Source organism: Mauremys mutica, chromosome 9 (genome assembly GCF_020497125.1).
Source record: "Mauremys mutica isolate MM-2020 ecotype Southern chromosome 9, ASM2049712v1, whole genome shotgun sequence".
In the NCBI taxonomy this organism is placed as follows: domain Eukaryota; kingdom Metazoa; phylum Chordata; order Testudines; family Geoemydidae; genus Mauremys; species Mauremys mutica.
Genome location: NC_059080.1, coordinates 48,471,258 through 48,489,602, shown reverse-complemented (window position 1 = coordinate 48,489,602; position 18,345 = coordinate 48,471,258). Strand labels below are relative to the sequence as shown.

Here is an 18,345-nt window from a genome sequence, read left to right as displayed (position 1 = left end):
TGTTTATTTCACTATCATCTCACTATTAGCTTTTGCTCTGGGGTGCTGGCCACATGTATACAGGGCACAGCACAACAAGGCCCTGGAAATAGTGTTGTCTAGTGGTTAAGGCACAGTACTAGGACTCGGAGGACCTAAGTTTTAATCCTGGCTCTGTCACTGATCTAGCCACCTGAGTACCATTGTATGCAGGTGGCTAGGCCGTGCTGCCAGCTCTCACTGCTATTTTTAGCATGCTAGCTCCATCAAAGCTAGTGCATGTACATCTACCTGCCTGGAAATTACACCTCCCAGTGCACTGCAGGTGTATCCCGCATGTCTGCACAGCACCCAGCACAACAAAGCCCTGATCTCAGCTTAGGAACACAAACAACAATGTAAGGAGTACACAATCCTGGCTGGTAGGAAGTCCTGCATGGCTGTACACAGAATGGTTATGAATAAAAAGCAGGAAACAGGGCCGGTCTACCTACTGATGACAGCTTTAAAAGAAAGGGAATTCAAAGGCCTGCCCATTGAAACACTCCTCCTGCGTGGCTCAGCATAGCAGCCTCAGCAAACGGAAGCATTCGTTGCCCTAGCAATCTCCTCATGTTGATGACTCACTCCTTGGAAAAAGCATGTGATGTCTATTCTATTTTCATTCTCCTCTGCACCTGGCATTGTGTGTGCAGGTTGAGCCCAGACAAATTTTGGACGGAAAGAAGTCCAGGGGAACAGCTCTGCTAGCACAGGCCAAGCAGGCTCCTTTGCCATGTGGAGTCCTGCTGTTCCTACACAGAGCCCAGTCACTGTGTCTCACTCTAAGTGGCTGCAGTTCACTCTTGCAAACTCACTAACAAACTGCCACTGGGTGAGACTTTTCTGAGACTTCCCTTCTCTTTGGCCAGTGTTAGGGTGGGGTGTTCTGGAGCACTGTCTGCCTTCCAAGGCATGTGGTTACTGCTCTGTTTACAGACATAAAATCTGCACTTTTGAATTCTGGGATTTGAAACGTGTCCGTTTCCTTTACACCTGCGATTTCCTGCTTTCTGGAGACTCTCAAACAAGAGCAGGCAATGGGCCAAGGACAGAGCAACTGGTGGGAAATTCACACATACGAGCGGGCACTGATTTCAAAAAAACACCACCACCCCACCACACAGGGCTGGAATAAAAATACAATGGAAAGCTATGCTTGCTGCAGCAGCTGCTCTTGAAGTCTGAGGTTAGGAAGGAAAGGAATTAAGAGGCATTGGCCAATGTAAAGAACTGTGGTTTTGCTATACCAAAGCCCCCTATATGGACTTAGCATCAAGGAGGGAGAGAACACATGGATATTTAAGAACTACAACCACCATCAACATTTCCTCAGTTGCTTCATGATCCTGGCAAGAAATTAATAATATAGTAAAAGAAATAGCACCAAGAGGCTCTGAAGACTTATGGTGCCAGACATTAGAAAGGAAGCAGCGTCTGCAATGGGCAGAGCTTACCTGTGCTGCGATGCCTCCCAGGCCAGCAAAATCTCCCCCGCTACTGGCATGCATGCCTGTGGTCCAAGTGATAGACTCATAGTTGAAGATGGTAAAGGAGAGTTTACTGTCAGTGATGAGGACAATCTGGAAGGTGTTTACCTACAAGAGCAGGAGAAACATCCAGGTTAAGGGAGGAGGAGCTAGAGCAGAGGAGGGAGACTGGCAGATAAAGAAACGGCTGACCCGTTTGGATCAGACTGTTTAATTTGAGAGAACTCATTGGAGAAAGACACTTTGCCTTTAGAAAGGACTAAAGCTAGTGGAATCTGTTCAGGTGGAACATTTTGCCATTAGAAAATGGGGTTTTGTTGACACTCATTTTTTTCCATGGGAAAAGATAGATTTCCACAGAACGTTCCATCAAGAAAATCAATGAGATGTTATGTTTCGTTTTGCATTGACCTTAAGCATTGAGTCTTCTTGCATTGCTGCTTCAGTGCCTTATGGGAATTGTATTTCCGGGTCCTTTGTGCCTGCATTCTAACCTATGGACCCTGCTCCCTGGCTGGACTACACCTCCCATGATGCACTGCAGTCTCTGCCTGTGGAATGTCGAAACATTTCATTTCAGTTGACAAGTTTTGACATTCCTGAAATGAAACTCTTTGGAACTTTTCATTGTGTAAAAATCTTTGATATTTAGACTTTTTTGACCTGATTTGGGATGAAAACAAATGTTGATTTATCAACACTCTCCATGGGATGGCAATTCCATTTTTCAATCAGCTCTCAGGAATTCAGTGTAAAAAAAACTAAAGAGGAATCCTGGAATGGAGTGTTTTACATGGAAAGGGAAATTAACGATGGGATTATTTAGCCTTGGGAGGAGACTATTAAAAGGGGACATGATCAAAGCATATGAATTAGGGCTTGAGAGGAAAGATAAGGACACCTTTAGGTTCTCTAGGATTTGTGGGTACTCAGCCACTCTGAGAATAAAGCCACTTCCATAGGTACCTAAATTTGGGTTTGGATGCTTAGATCTTGGAACCAAAATCTAAATATGCTGGCCAAGGGTTATTATTAAGTGTTGGCTATAAAATAAGGATTACTACCAAAAAAAGTATCTGAGGTCATTGGGAAGATCAGAATAAGATGACACAGATCTAAGTTAAGAAGGAAGAATTTAGGATCAGCTTTGTAAAAGCCAACATTAATCCTCTGATTAACATGTGCGCAACTCCCAGTGCACGCACTCCTTGTGTCCTTGCACAAGTCGGGGGTTTAGACAGACAAACCTCAGTCAGCACACCCACTGGAAGCTGAGAACACTGGGATTTTCACACCAGTTTGGGGCACGCAAAAGGTAGATTTTGACAGTTTGGTATTATGTCACAGGGAGGGTATTGAATAGGTGGAACAGACTTGCCGCTGAAGTAAAGAATTATCACTGCATCTAAGGCTATGGCTACACTATGGACCTTACAGTGGCACAGCTGTACTGCTGCAGCTGCGCCAGTGTAAGGTCTCCTGTGTAGCTTCTCTATGCCGGCAGGAGAGAGCTCTCTCGCTGGCATAATTAAACACCCCCTACAACTGGCATCCCACTGATATAACGCTGTCCATGCTGGTGCTTCTATCAGTGACACTTACATTGGTCAGGGGTGTGTTTTTTCACAGCCCTGCCCAACAAAAGTTATGCCAACAAACATACTAGTGTAGACATAGCCTAAGAGTGAAAACTGGATGACGACATCAAGTTGAGTTAAAAGAGATGGTGTTTGGAAGTAACCAATCACTCTCTGGGGGGCAGGGGCAGGGAGGAATTTGTAATTGGTCAGGATTTTGCTTTTCAATTAGATGGGGAGGTTTTTCTGTAAACCTTCATTGTCACAATAAGGGTATAGTAAAATAAATAACTAATCTAAAGAGGTAGAACCCAGCTGGCTTGGTTGTCACCCGAGTGTTTCAGGGATCACAGGACCATGGCTCGGTTCTGGCTCTCTACATGTCCCTGCTCCCTGGCTGGGAGCTTGTTTGTGAGACAGAAACAATGAAAGAGACAGGCAGACAGGTTCAGAGATGACACTTGCTTCTTGGGCCAGTGGAGACTTAGGCTAGGTCCACACTGGGGTGGGGGTGGGGTCGACCTAAGATGTGCAACTTCAGCTATGCGAATAGCATAGCTGAAGTCAGCTTAACTTAGGTCGATTTACCTGGCCATGAGGATGGCGGCGAGACGACCACCGCCGCTGCCCTGTTGACTCCGCTTCCACCTCTCGCCATGATGGAGTTCCGGAGTCGACAGCAGAGCGATTGGGGATTGATTTTATCGCATCTACGCTAGACGCGATAAAATCGATCCCCGATAGATCGATCACGACCCGCCAATCCGGCGGGTAGTGTAGGCGTACCCAAGAGCATGATGGCATCATTGCAGATAGCTCTGTAGAGTGGCTGGCTAAGGAAGGGGACACACTAAGCCGCAGCAGCACTGAGAAACTATGGAGAAAGCTGAGTGCAGTCCTCCTGGCTTTGCTTGTGATTCATTGGGGTCTGTTATTTTCCTTGTTGGGCCTATCCTGTAGTAGGTGACTTCTTAAAACTACAATAGCAACCTGTGGAAGTGAGGAAACAGATTGACAGAGTGAGACGGGGACCCAGAAGTCAGCTACTATAGGACAGGCCCAACAAGGAAAATAACAGAACACCCCTGGCCATCACGTACAGCCCCCAGCTAAAACCTCTCCAGCACATCATCAACGAACTACAACCTATCCTGGAAAATGATCCCTCACTCTCACAGACCTTGGGAAGCAGGCCAGTCCTTGCTTACAGACAGCCCCCCAACCTGAAGCAAATACTCACCAGCAACTACACACACCACAGAAACGCTAACCCAGGAACCAATCCCCGTAACAAACCCCGTTGCCTACTCTGTCCTCATCTCTACTCTAGCGACACCATCAGAGGACCCAACCACATGAGCCACACCATCAGGGGCTCATTCACCTGAACATCTACTAATGTGATATATGCAATCCTGTGCCAGCAATGCCCCTTTGCCATGTACATTGGCCAAACCAGACAGTCTCTACATAAAAGAATAAATGGACACAAATCAGACATCAGGAATGGTAACATATAAAAGCTAGTAGGAGAACACTTCAATCTCCCTGGACATTCAATGACAGATTTAAAAGTAGCCATCCTTCAACTAAAAAACTTCAAAAACAGACTTCAAAGAGAAACTGCGGAGCTACAATTCATTTGCAAATTTAACAATTAATTTGGGCTTGAATAGGGACTGGGAGTGGCTGGCTTACTGCAAAAGCAATTTTCCTTTTCTTGGTATTGACACCTCCTCATTCGGAGTGAACCACATCCACCCTGACTGAATTGGTCTTGTCTACACTGGTTCTCCACTTGTAAGGTAACTCCCTTCTCTTCATGCGTTAGTGTATTTATGCCTGCATCTGTAATTTTCACTCCATGCATCTGAAGGAGTGGTTTTTTTACCCATGAAAGCTTATGCCCAAATAAATCTGTTAGTCTTTAACAGGGCCAGCTCCAGGGTTTTTGCCACCCCAAGCGGCAAAAAAAAAGAAAAAGCCGCGATCGCGATCGGCGCCTGCTCCACCGCGCCACTTTCTTCTTTGGCGGCAATTTGGCGGCCGGTCTTTCCCTCCGAGAGGGACCAAGGGACCCGCCGCCGAATTGCCACCAAAGAGCCTGATGTGCTACCCCTTCCCCTTGGCCACCCCAAGCACCTGCTTGCTGAGCTGGTGCCTGGAGCCGGCCCTGGTCTTTAAGGTGCTACCGGACTCCTCGTTGTTTTAATCATTCTTGTGGCTCCAATTTATCAGTGTCCTTGAATTGTGTACACCAGAACCGGACACAGTATTCCAGCAGTGGTTGCACAAGATTCCTCCTATTTATGCATTCCAGGAGCACACTAGCTCTTTTGGCACAGCATCACACTGGGAACTCACGTTCAGCTGATTATCCACCACAACTCCAAATCTTTTTCAGAGTCACTGCTTCTCAGGATAGAGCCCCCCATCCTGTAAGTGTGGCCTCCATTCTTTGTTCCTAGATGTATACAATTACATTTAGCCGTGTTAAAACACATATTGTTTGCTTGTCCCCACCGTACCAAGCGATCCAGATCTCTCTGAATCAGTGACCTGTCCTCTTCATTATTTACCACTCCCCCAAGTTTTGTCATCTGCAAACTTTATCAGTGATGATTTGATTTTATGTTTTCTTCTAGATCATTGATAAAATGTTAAAACACATAGGGCTAAGAACTGATCCATGTGGGACTCCACTGGAAACACATCCACTTGATGACCATTCTCTGCTTACAATTACATTTTGAGACCTATCAGTTAGCCACTTTTCAATCCATTTAATGTGCGCCATGTTAATTTTATATAGTTCTAGCTTTTTAAAATCAAAATGTCATGTGATACCAAGTCAAATGCCTTATAGAAGTCTACAGTGTTGTTGTAGCCATGTTGGTTCCAAGATACTAGAAAGAGAGTAGATGAGGTAACATCTTTGATTGGACCAATGTCTGTTTGCAAGAGAGACAAGCTTTCAAGCTTACATAGAGCTCTTCTTCAAGTCTGGGAAACGGACTCAGTGTCACAGCTAAATACCAGTTGGATCAGATTGTTTAGCTCAGGGATCAGCAACCTTTGGCACGTGGCTCGCCAGGGTAAGCACCCTGGCGGGCCAGGCCAGTTTGTTTACCTGCCGCGTCCACAGGTTTGGCCGATCGCAGCTCCCACTGGCTGCGGTTCGCCGTCCCAGGCCAATGTGGGCTGTGGGAAGCAGTGCGGACCGAGGGATGTGCTGGCCACCGCTTCCCGCTGCCCCCATTGGCCTGGAGCGGTGAACCGCGGCCAGTGGGAGCCGTGATCAGCCAAACCTGCGGACGCGGCAGGTAAACAAACTGGCCTGGCCCGCCAGGGTGCTTACCCTGGCGAGCCACGTGCCAAAGGTTGCCAATCCCTGGTTTAGCACAAGCATAGCCAGCCTACCAGGATTGTCCTGGAATCACCAGGAATTAAAGATTAATCTTTAATTAAAGATTATGTCAAGTGATGAAACCTCCAGGAATACATCCAACCAAAACTGGCAACCCTATGCATAGGTGGCACATGACTCTTGCATTTGGGGATGCTGGGTGTGAGCGCCAGAAGCCCCCTAGAAGTGTGTGTGGGACCCACCAGTGCAAGAACTGTGGTCCTGCACCCACTCCATCCTGGCTGCGCCCCAAGACCCCACCCCCATTCTGCCTTTTCCCATCCTGTTCCGCCTCTTCCCCTGAGGCTCCCCCCACTTGCCACTTGCTCCTCTCTGCCCCCTCCCCTGAGGCCCCCCACCCACCGCCAGCAGTGTATTATCGCCTAGGCCAACAAGGCCTAGGCCTAGGCCTAGGGTGGCAAATTTGCAGGGACGGCAAATTTATAATAGCAGCATTTTTGTAATTGCGGCATCAGTGACACCACGATTCTACCAATCATAGCGTGTATTGAAACCACCAATGACGGCGCGGCGCCATTTAGTAAACATACTCGTGAGAATCCTAAATGTTAATAATATGACTGGAAGGAAGAAATTAAGCAGTTCTCAGTTTTGGATCCATGCACGGTCCCATGCTATAAGTGAAACTGCGCTATACAGATGCATGTTCAAGCAAGGGTCCGCTGTGCTTGTAATTTTATTTATAATAAAACTTGTAAATGTTCAATTATTTTAATGATATTTAGATTCATTTTAGTTCAAATGAATTTGTAAAAAAACTAAAACAAGTTCATATGGGGCCAGGGGTGGCAATTATTTCAGGGCCTAGGGGGAGCAAAATCATTAATCCGCCACTGCCCGCCACTTCCTCCTCTCAACCCCCTCCTGCCTTAAGGGTGAGCGATGGTGGGTGGGGGAAGAAGGTGGAGAGGAGTGAGCAGCAGGCAGGGGAGCCTGGGGGGAAGAGGTGGAACAAAGGCGGGAAGAGGCTGAGCGCAGGCGGGGCATTGGGGGGAAGAGGTTGAGTGGAAGCAGGGCCTCAGGGTGGAAAGGGGGCAGAGCGCAGGCAGAGCCACAGTCCAGACTCCACTGCCCCCCCCACTTCTTGGGAGCTTCCGGCGATGGTGCTCCAAAGGCAGCGGGTGGCGTGCCTCCAAAGGGAGGTGTGCTGCATCTGGGATTTCTTGCCCTGTTTGCGGAGGTTTAGCCTCCCCAAGCCTCTTATCCCCACGTAGTTAACATATTTCAAGGGACACCATTCAAGGTGAAGTGGCCCGTTAACTCCCTTCCAGGTATAGGGGGAAAAGGAAGTGACGCAGCTTGTGGGGGCTGTTAGTAGGCTACATACGAATTCATAACTTTGCTAGACACTTAAAACCATGGACTGAACAGACAGACTGGATTTATGGCTCATAACAACAATCTGTAATAGGTAATAATTGGAGATATACCAATCTCCTAGAACTGGAAGGGACCTTGAGAGGTCATTGAATCCAGCCCCCTGCCTTCACTAGCAGGACCAATTTTTGCCTTAGATCCCTAAGTGGCCTCCTTAAGGATTGAACTCACAACCCTGGGTTTAGCAGGCCAATGCTCAAACCACTGAGCTATCCCTCCCCCCCAATCCATTAACAACTCCTCCCACCTGGCTTCCCTCTTTCCTTCGCCCTCTCTGAATGGTGGAGCATTAACAGGCCACTGCACCTTGAATGGCCCATTGAAATATGTGTTAAGTCCTTATGCTAAGCAATCTGTTCCACCTTGTATTTAGCTGTGACGCTCTGAGTACCTTTCCCAGACCTGAAGAGCAGCTCTGTGTGAGCTTGAAAGCTTGTCTCTTTCACTAACAGAAGCTGGTCCAACAAAACATATTAACTCACTCGTCTTGTCTGTCTCAAAGAAGTCTAAGCAATTTATGTCAACATTTTTACCTTTATCAATCAAACTTGTAATCTCATAAAAAAAAGATATCAAGCTAGTTTAACGGGCTCTGTTTTCCATACATCTATGTTGATTTGCATTAATTACATTACCCTCCTTTAATTCCTTATTAATCGAGTCCCGTATCAGCTGCTCCATTATTTTGCCTGGGATCGATGTCTGGCTGACAGACCTATAATTACCCTGGTCATCTTGTTTATCCTTTTTAAAAATTGACACATTGTTAGTTTTCTTCCAGAACTTCCCCAGTACTCCAAGACTTATTGAAAATCAGCATTAATGGGCCAGCAAGCTCCTCAGCCAGCTTTTTTAAAATTCTTGGATGCAAGTTATCTGTATCTGCTAGTTTAAAAATGTCTAACTTTAGTAGCTTCTGTTTAATATCCTCCAGAGATACTAGAGGAATAGAAAGAGATCACCATATGATGAGACTATATCATCTGTTTTTTCGCCACATACAGAACAGAAATATTTTTGGATCACTTCTGCCTTTTCTGCTTTATTATCGATAATTCTACCATTTCCATCTAGTAATGGACCAATACGTTTGTCAGGATCCTTTTTGTTCCTAATATATTTTAAAAATGGCTTCTTATTGTCCTTAACTCTGCTGGCCATACGTTCTCCTCATGTCCCTTTGGTTCCCTTATACATTTTCTACAATTCCTAACTTCTGATTTATATTTGTTACTATTAACTTCCTTCTTCTTCCATTTTATATATATATAATTGCTGTCTTCACTTCTGCTCTAAATCAGGTTGATTTTTTAACTAATAGGTCATCTTTCTCAGTTGTGGGATTGTGACTTTTTAGGCATGTAGTAAGGTGTTCTTAAATTATTCCAAATTATCACTCACATTTTTCTGATGAAATTTCTGATATAAACTCCCTCATTAATATCCACAGTTCCTTAGTCCCTAAGTGCAGCTGTGCAGGTGAGAGGGGTCTGCCTTTGAGTTAGAGACTCGGGAGGATCTTAGCTAGGTCAAATTTAATTACTTTGGGCAACTCAGAGAGCATAATCTGGGACTTCATACCTTGACCCTTTCCCATCCCATCCTCCACCCAGCATTGAATGCCAACAACTCACTGGAGAAAAGGAACTTCCTCCAAAGAAGGTCACCCGGTACCAGGTGGCCACAAAAACCCATACGGCAGAGAACTCCAGGAATTCAGGGAAATACTGTCCGATGTCCTTGGTGGCTCTCTCCAAGATGGTCTGGTCCTTACTTTCCCGGTAATACACTTCGCCTGCCCGTCGGTTATCCACATCAGCCCAGAAAGCTGCTACCACACGCCGGTCTTTGGAGATTGGGAAAGCGACCGGTGTAAATTGGGAAACCTCCTTCAAGAAAGAGATGATTCCATTGTTGTTTACCTATTAGGGGAAGAAGAACAATTAGACATGGCAGAAAGAGACAGCCAGTGTGAGAGAGGAAGCATTGCCCAGTGGGTAGGGCACTAGCCTAGGAATTGGGAGACCTGAGTGCAGTTCCCTGCTTTGCAACAGACTTCCTGTGTGATCTTGGGCAAGTCACTTAGACCAGTGGTTCTCAAACTAGGGCTGCCACTTGTTCAGGGAAAGCGCCTGGTGGGCTGGGCCGGTTTGTTTACCTGCCGTGTCCGCAGGTTTGGTGATCGCAGCTCCCAGTGGCAGTGGTTCGCTGCTCCCGGCCAATAGGAGCGGCAGGAAGCGGCGTGGGCTGAGGGACATACTGGCCACCGCTTCCTGCCGCCCCCATTGGCCTAGAGTGGCGAACCGTGGCCACTGGGAGCTGCAATTGGCCGAACCTGTGGGCACAGTAGGTAAACAAACCGGCACGGCCCGCCAGGGGCTTTCACTGAACAAATGGCAGCCCTAGTTTGAGAACCACTGACTTAGACTATCTGTGCCTCAGTTCTCTGTCTGTACAATGGGGTGATAGCACTGCCCTGCCTCCCAGGAATGTTGTAAAGATTGTGAGGTGCTCATTACTATGGTAATGGGGGTCATATACGTACCTTAGATACACAGATCAGGGCCAAAGAGCCTGACATAAATCATTCCCTACAAGCCGTTAAGTGACTCTTTCATGCTTTGACCTTCTGGAGTAGACAGCTGCCTTCCCTTGCTGTGGCTGACTGAATGGTCTGATGGCTGCAGGGCATGGGCTGGATTCTTATTTTAGAGAGTTTTTTCCATAAACATTTGAGCTTTTCCTCTTCCTGCCCTTTGAAGCACAGACTGCCCCTCACTTAGGTGCTGATGGGCTGCAGATGAAAAACAGCGTGCTGAGGCCCTGCCAGGGAATGGCTGCCCCTCCCTGTCACCCCCTCACTCTACTGCCTGCCTTGCCCCTCGCTGGCTGTGACTGAGGGGCGGGTTGCAAAGCCATAGCCTGGGGGTCTGGGAAGGAGGCTAGAACAAACCGGGCTCTGTTCTCCTGCCGGAGATGGGCCAGAGGAAGGAGCAACAGCTGAGAAAACTGCAGCAGCCACAGCAGTTTAAACAAACAGCGCCCAGTTCACTTGGGTCGTTTGCGTGTTGCTGGGAGGGAAGGCGTTGGTGCCAGCGGAACTGGCTTTCACTTCCTTGCTTTAAATAGGCTGGGATTCATCTTGAAGTGTGAGGGGGAGGTTTTCTCTCTCTCCCTGTTCAAGGCTGGCTGCTGGGATGGGGATCTGCCCAGCAGCCACCGCAGCACAGCAGAGAGCTGCTCAGCCCTTGCACACTCAGATCCCCACAGACGTCTCAGTGCTGACCTGCTGCACTCGACTCCGCTCTCCAGCCCCAGGTTCCCCAGCTGCACGCCTGAACCTCAGACATCTCTGCCATGCCAGAGCTGGGCCTTCTGCTGCCCTGCTGATCCCTGGCAGTCCTGATCCACACCCGTTAGTCTAGTACTGAGTCCCACAGAGCGCTGCATCACAGCACAGCTTTGCCAACACCCCCAAGTGACAGGAGCAAAACCAATCTCATCTCACCTTTGCTGTGAGACCAATCAAATCCTGAGGCTACTAATAGGAGAGAGCAATGCATTCCCTTATATCATCAGCCCATCGCTCGACAGCGTTCTGTGCACGACCCAGCAGCAGTGCCAGCTGCTACCAGTTCCATCTAGGCTGCTCCAAGGCTGCGCTCAGCTTTCAGCAATGCCTGCTAGAAAGTTGGATTTGGGCTTTGCTGCCACAGGGTGGAGAGGCTGGTGCATTTGCCTCACCTCCTTTCCAGCTCTGAATTTCTGGAGCAGACCCATGGCCTCCTCCAAGTCCAAACAGATTCTTCCTGGCAGCCACAGGGCAAGGAGCAGAAGTATTACAAAGGAGCCCCTCGTTCTCCATCAGTGGGCATTGCTTGTACATCTCAGCTCTTTTGGCATCTGCCTCTCCTTTAGTGACAACAGGAGTGTCTGTCACTGAGCCCTGCACCTTCCACCACCCAGCAGGAACCAAAGAACACTTAACGAAGCCAAAGAGTTGCAGGAGGGCAGCGTCCATGGACTCCAGTGGCAATTCCATCAGGGTTTAACCAATGGGAGAACTGGGCCGTACGTGTTCTCAGCGCACAGAAGAGTTCCGCTCCTGCATGGGAAACCCTCATTACGGCCAAAAGGGAGTTTTGCCTGCACAGGACCAGACCCTGAAACGCAAATACACTGGTGTCCCAAGACATCATTCATGAGCCAGAACTACTGGGGGCTCAAATGACACACAATAGTAATCAATCAAATAACCATAATACCCCCCCCTCACTCTTAGCTAGCACTTTCCAGGGGTAGACCCCAACAGTGTCTTACAAGGTGGTCAGTATCACTATCCCCATTTTACAGGTGGGGAAACCGAGGCACACATGGCAAAGAGACTTGCCCAAGCAGGCAAGAGCTAGCAACAGAGCCCAGGGCTCATTAGTCCTAGTCAGTGTCCTAGCCACTAGGCCAAGCTACCTTCCAAAGAGGCAGTACATTTCCCCAGCATATTCCCTCCATCTCATCAAAACCAACCAGAAACCATGACTTCCAGGATAGTCAGGCATGGCTCATGGCTTCATCTTGGCAGCCCACTGTATTCCAGGGTCACTTGCTTTTTCAAGTTGGCCTTCCAAAGAATTAATTAGTGATGGCTAGAGACCAACTCCTGGCCAACGTCAAGTTAGCAGAATGGAGCACAGCACTGCTTTAATGCCGCAAGAGGGGAGAACGTGGCCAATGATGCGATGCCTCAGGAGCAGAGACCCACTCCCACATCACGTTAATAGGCTTTTCTCCTTCTGGAGTTTAACCCCGGGCAGGCAGGGAGGGGCCAAGAATGGGGGTTGAGGTCTTGATCATCCCTGGCTGGTGGTGGGGGAAGTGTAGCTGCTGGGGGCTCTCTGTTGCACCCCTCCCCAAATGCCCTAGAGGAGAAGGGTGAAGCTTTTGGCTGCACTGCCTGTCTCCAGGCCATGGGGTGGCAGCTTCTGTTCAGGAGAGATGGTCAGGCATCCTGCCCTGCCCATCTCACTGCTTTCCCCAGGGTTATCACCACTGCCCTGATGGGCAGCTGTCCACAGGGCTGTCAGATGGGACAGTGGAGTTATGCGTCACTGCAAAATGGGTGCCTTCCCCTCAGCCTAGGGGCAAGCAGCCATGGTGCCCTGCTGGGCCCCAGAGGACCTGAGGGTCCTGGTGGTGCCTTGGCTTAGAATCTGGCCCTGACAGATTGAAATAACAAGGCTTTGTTTAAAATATGGTCTAGTCCTCTTACATCCCAGGAGGAGATTGGTGTCACATGCCCCAAAGTGCTTTACTGTCCAGAACCCTTTCAGAACAAATCCCTGAAGAACTGGAAACACCATAAAAAACTGAATGGGGGGCAAGAATGGGCGCTGGGGTCTTGATCACTCCTGGCTGGGGGGCAGAGTGGCTGCTGTGGGTGTCTTGATGCTAGCCCTGAAAACAGAATCTTCTGGCCCAAATCAGGAAAAAGAATTCCAGCCTGGGACTCAAACTCACAAGAGGATGAGCCAAAATGCTCCTTCTCCCCCAGCTCATAATAAGCCACATGTACCCCAGGTCCCTGTGTTGCAAAGGGCGGGGAGCTGGGGAAAGCTCTTCCTTTGTTTTCCCATTCCAACACACACACTTTCTCAGGACTATCTGCAAGGACGGGAGGCAGCCCCATTGGGAAAGCAGCCCACAGCAAGCCCCACTTTGCTGGAAGAGTTGATGCTGTGTTCCTGAAAACTCCACTGCCTCTCTTGATGGGAAAGCACAGCGCTCAGCTGGTGTCAGAATAGGGGAGAGCTTGGAGGGGACTCTGTGCACAACCTGCACAGGGAGGGCCTTGGGAAAAGTCCTGTCACATGGTGCAGTCTGGGCCGCTCCAACTGGCAAGAACGGTGCTCTTCACACATTTTTTCGTTAGCCCGGGCTAAGAGTCTTGTGTGGAAGAGACCATCTCCAATATTCAACCAGGGAGAAACTCTGCCAGAGCCTGGCAAGCTGCCCCAATTGTCCTTTCAGCTGGGTGGCTCCCACGAGGCCCTCCAGGAGCCTGCCTAGGTCAGAGCACCCCAGGTGGCATAGGAGGAGTCAATAAGGCACATAGGACCTCACCCAGAGCTGCAGTGTCAACCAAACTCTTCTGGGCAGTGACCTTTCCCAGGACACCCTGGTAGTGAAACTGAGCTGAATAAAAACTGAGGTCCATGTGTAACCCACACACCTTCTGGGCATGGTGTTCTGTCCCATCTAGTAGCACCGAGACCACCCAGAGTTAAATGAGTCTGCTCTACAGCCTTAGGGTACGTTTATACTTACCGCGCGGGTCGACGAGGCGAGTTCGACTTCTCGGAGTTCGAACTATCGCGTCTGATCTAGACGCGATAGTTCGAACTCCGGAAGCGCCGCGGTCGACTCCGGTACTCCACCGCGGCAGGAGGAGTTGGCGGAGTCGACCTTGGAGCCGCGGAGTTCGCTTCCGCGGCGTCTGGACGGGTAAGTCATTCGAACTAGGGTAGTTCGAATTCAGCTACGTTATTCACGTAGCTGAATTCGCGTACCCTAGTTCGACCCCGGGGCTGTGTGTAGACCAGGGCTTAGCTAACAGCCAACTGGCTTTTAGCTCATGCAGTAGAGGCTCATGCACTAAGCTCCAGAGGTCCCCGGTTTATCTGCTAGCTCAAAAAGCAGCAAGTTACCATAGTCCAACCTAGATGTTACCAACATACACTTTTGGAGCTCAGCTGTGTTCCCCTCATTTCCATTCTTCTAGCCCTGGACAATGTGGCCAGGTCCTGGGTAGTAACCCAGGCTAGCCGAGCCCCTCAGCTTCTCTCTTTCACTAAATTACCAACTCATTAAGACTCTTGTAATTGCTGAGAAGTTGCAGCACCCTGCTGGTCTCAGGTGGCTGAAGGGGCCAGCACGAACCCCTCCCCTTCATTATTTCAGCAATGACCAGATGCACAAGGATTAAAAATGACCCCTGGCAGCTCTTCAACAACAGTACTCTGCCACAGCAAAGCTCCATGCTGGCGCATGGCCATTCTCTGGGAGAAAAAGTGACAAATTAGTCTCACCAATGAGAATGCCAGGGTGTGCTGAGGTCAGGGAGTGCACTGTGAGGGCTGCGGATCACACAGCCCCTGCCTTTGAGTGAAGCTTTTCTCCAAGCAGGCCTAAGTTAGAAAACCCAGCACTGAATGTGCTGCCATGCCATGTGTGCCAATGTTTTGGCAAGACAGATTTCACTTTCCACCCCAGAGAGAGTTTGATCAAATGTAACCATGTTGGGAAGAGCAGCCAGGCCCAGGAGAAAAGCAACCACTTGCCACCCTAGGAAGTCCCTCTTGCACTGCTAGTTCCTTGTGTGCCATGTCCACACAAAGATCACTCACAGCTCCGGAATGGTAAAAGAAGGAGAAAGAAGCTTAAGCCTTGTTTGTAGATGGAATGCCACCTTACATGCAAGTGTTACATTTGGGGGTTTGTTTAGCCCTTTTGAGCAAACTTGGGAGTCAAGTAAATTTTTGTGTGCGAGTGGCTGGCCATGTCCTAGGAATCACAGGAGCATTGTGCAGATAAGTGCATAGCGAGAGCAAAAAGAAGGCTGGGGTCAGATCCTCAGTTGGCACAAATCAACATAGCCCTGATGACTTAAATGATTTAGAATAGTAGAATATCAGAGTTGGAAGGGACCTCAGGAGATCTAGTCCAACCCGCTGCTCAAAGCAGGACCAATCCCCAAATGGCCCCCAACCTGAGCTCACAACCCTGGGTTTAGCAGGCCAATACTCAAACCACTGAGCTATCCCCCCGACTTAAGAACTGTCCCTGAAGTGTTTGAAATGCAAGAGGGTTTGACTTTATTTCTTGACCCTTTAATTAGCACTTTGGTGATTAGTTCAGAGGCAGAGTGTGAGAGTGATGGAAAGTTCTCTTAATTCTCCTTCCTGCCTGAGCCCCTAACAGCTGCCCACATAGCACAACTCCTTCCTGACAGTGGCTTCTATTTCTTGAGCAACTTAAAGACTATCAAGTTCCCACTCTCGGTAAAACGGCAACAAGAGAGAGGCATCAAAGAAGGGATGGGTGTCTCAGCTTGGACCTTTGGGCCAAACTGGGATCTTTTAGATTTCAAAGAGGTCAGAAAATTTTCCCTGAACTAGACTTTGACTTTTGATGGCATGAAAGTTACAGGCCTGGGATGGTCTGTGAGAGTGAAATGGTGGGGCTGCCAAAGTAACCCACTATGATGCAGGGCTGGGGTTTAACACATTCACTAGGAGGCAAGACCTAGCTGAAAGAAACTGAATTTGCCTTCAGGGCACATGGCTAGATTGTGTTTTCAGGGACTTGGGACTCATCTAGAGAGCATGTTGGGAAGGAGGAGTGGGGTCCTCAGCCAGTGCTCTTACTGACAACACAGAGCTGGGGACAGTCTCCTAAATAGAAGAGCAGGAGTCAAGATTTGTAGAAAGGAACATCAGCTTTGAGGACATATTGAAGCACTTTCCTGTACGTTTGCTTTGTTCAGCACTAACCTTACTGGGAATTTAGTGACACATTTGTCTTGCTTACCCTAACCCGATGACTTGCTGCGTTTAGGAGGCGGCTCTATACAAGGGCAATAAGAAACCTAACTCTGATCTGCCCAGCCTATCACACTAGGTGTAACACACGCTGTTGGGGAGTTCGCACTGTGCACCGAAGAGCCACAAAACTACCAGGTGCTAGTCTAATTGTCCTTTTAAGACCCGCCTTCTTGCGTATAGGCCATGGTGTAGAGGAGACACATGCCCATACTTCCTGGAGCTGGCTGGTGCACAAAGCTGAAGTGCTACAAGAAGGGTACTGAGGGAGTCAGGACAGCATGGGGCTGTGCATGGTGCTGTACAAGAAGACAGAGCTCCATGGGGCCTGATCCAGCTCCACTACGATGAATGGAAACTGGATCGAGTCATGGTCCTTGCCTTGTTTACAAGCTAATAGCCCAATCCTGGGAAGTGCTAGACACCAATGGGGCAATGGGTATGGAGGCACTGAGCACACTATGCCTGGGCTGGGTTGGGCGGCTATATCGCAGTGGGGAAAAGGGGAAGTGAACCCTGCGAAGGGCACGCAGCTGGAAGCGGGAGAGAATTATTTCACAGGGAAAGGCAATCTTCTGGCTCCTAGCACCTTTGCACTCTGTGCTTAGGAGAGAGAGCCCATCTCCTCCCGAGATGCCCTGCTGAAGTTTAAGAAATGGATTCAGTGCTATGGCCTTTCCCAGCAGATGCAGCAAGAGGGCGAAAGAGGACTACAGTGCCATGCCCCTCCTCCATTAGCACCAGATCAGTCACAAGATATTTGCCTTCCTGACAAAAGGAAGAAAGGAGAGCAGCAGAATATGGACCCTGGACTTCAGAAAAGCAGGCTTTGACTCCCTCAGGGAACTGATGGGCAGGATTCCCTGGGAGGCTAATATGAGGGAGAAAGGAGTCCAGGAGAGCTGGCTGTATTTTAAAGAAGCCTTATTGAGGGTGCAAGTACAAACCATCCCGATGTGCAGAAACAATAGCAAATATGGCAGGCGACCAGCTTGGCTTAACAGAGCTTAAACACAAAAAGGGAGCTTACAAGAAGTGGAAAATTAGACAGATAGCTAGGGAGATGTATAAAAAAATTGCTTAAGCATGCAGGGGTGTAATCAGGAAGGCCAAAGCACAAGTGGAGTTGCAGCTAACGAGGGATGTGAAGGGTAACAAGAAGGTGGTCAGGGAAAGTGTGGGACCCTTACTGAATGAGGGAGGCAACCTAGTGACAGATGATGTGGAAAAAGCTGAAGTACTCCATGCTTTTTTTGCCTAGGTCTTCACAGACAAGGTCAACACCCAGACTGCTGTATTGGGCAGCACAGTATGGGGAGGAGGTGAGAAGCCCTCAGAGCTGAAAGAACTATTTAGAAAAGCTGGATGTGCACAAGTCCATGGGTCCGGATCTAATGCATCCAAGGGTGCTGAGGGAGTTGGCTGATGTGATTGCAGAGCCATTGGCCTTTATCTTTGAAAACTCCTGGTAATTGGGGGAGGTCCCGCACAATTGGAAAAAGGCAAATATAGTGGCCATCTTTAAAAAAGGAAGAAGGAGAATCTGGGGAACTATAGACCGGTCAGCTTCACCTCAGTCCCTGGAAAAATCATGGAGTATATCCTCAAGGAATCCATTTTGAAGCACTTGGAGGTGAGGAAGGTGATCAGGAACAGTCAATATGTATTCACCAAGGGCAAGTCATGCCTGACCAACTTGATTGCCTTTTATGTGAGATAACTGGCTTTGTGGATATGGGGAAAGCGGTGGATGTGCTATACCTTGACTTTAGCAAAGCTTTTGATATGGTCTCCCACAGTATTCTTGCCAGCAAGTGAAAAAAGGATGCATTGGATGAAAGGACTATAAGGTGGATAGAAAG

General features: G+C 48.7%; 1 protein-coding gene across 1 annotated transcript in view; it reads right to left on the bottom strand.

Annotated features, from left to right (window-relative positions):
- SNED1 (sushi, nidogen and EGF like domains 1) overlaps positions 1–18,345 on the bottom strand; it is a 125,795-nt gene that overhangs the window by 65,348 nt on the left and 42,102 nt on the right. The window contains exons 2-3 of the mRNA XM_045030240.1: positions 9,524–9,811; positions 1,476–1,616 (exon numbers count right to left, since the gene is read on the bottom strand). Of these exons, the coding sequence (XP_044886175.1) occupies positions 1,476–1,616; positions 9,524–9,811 (429 nt within the window). The remainder of the gene's footprint in view (positions 1–1,475; positions 1,617–9,523; positions 9,812–18,345) is intronic.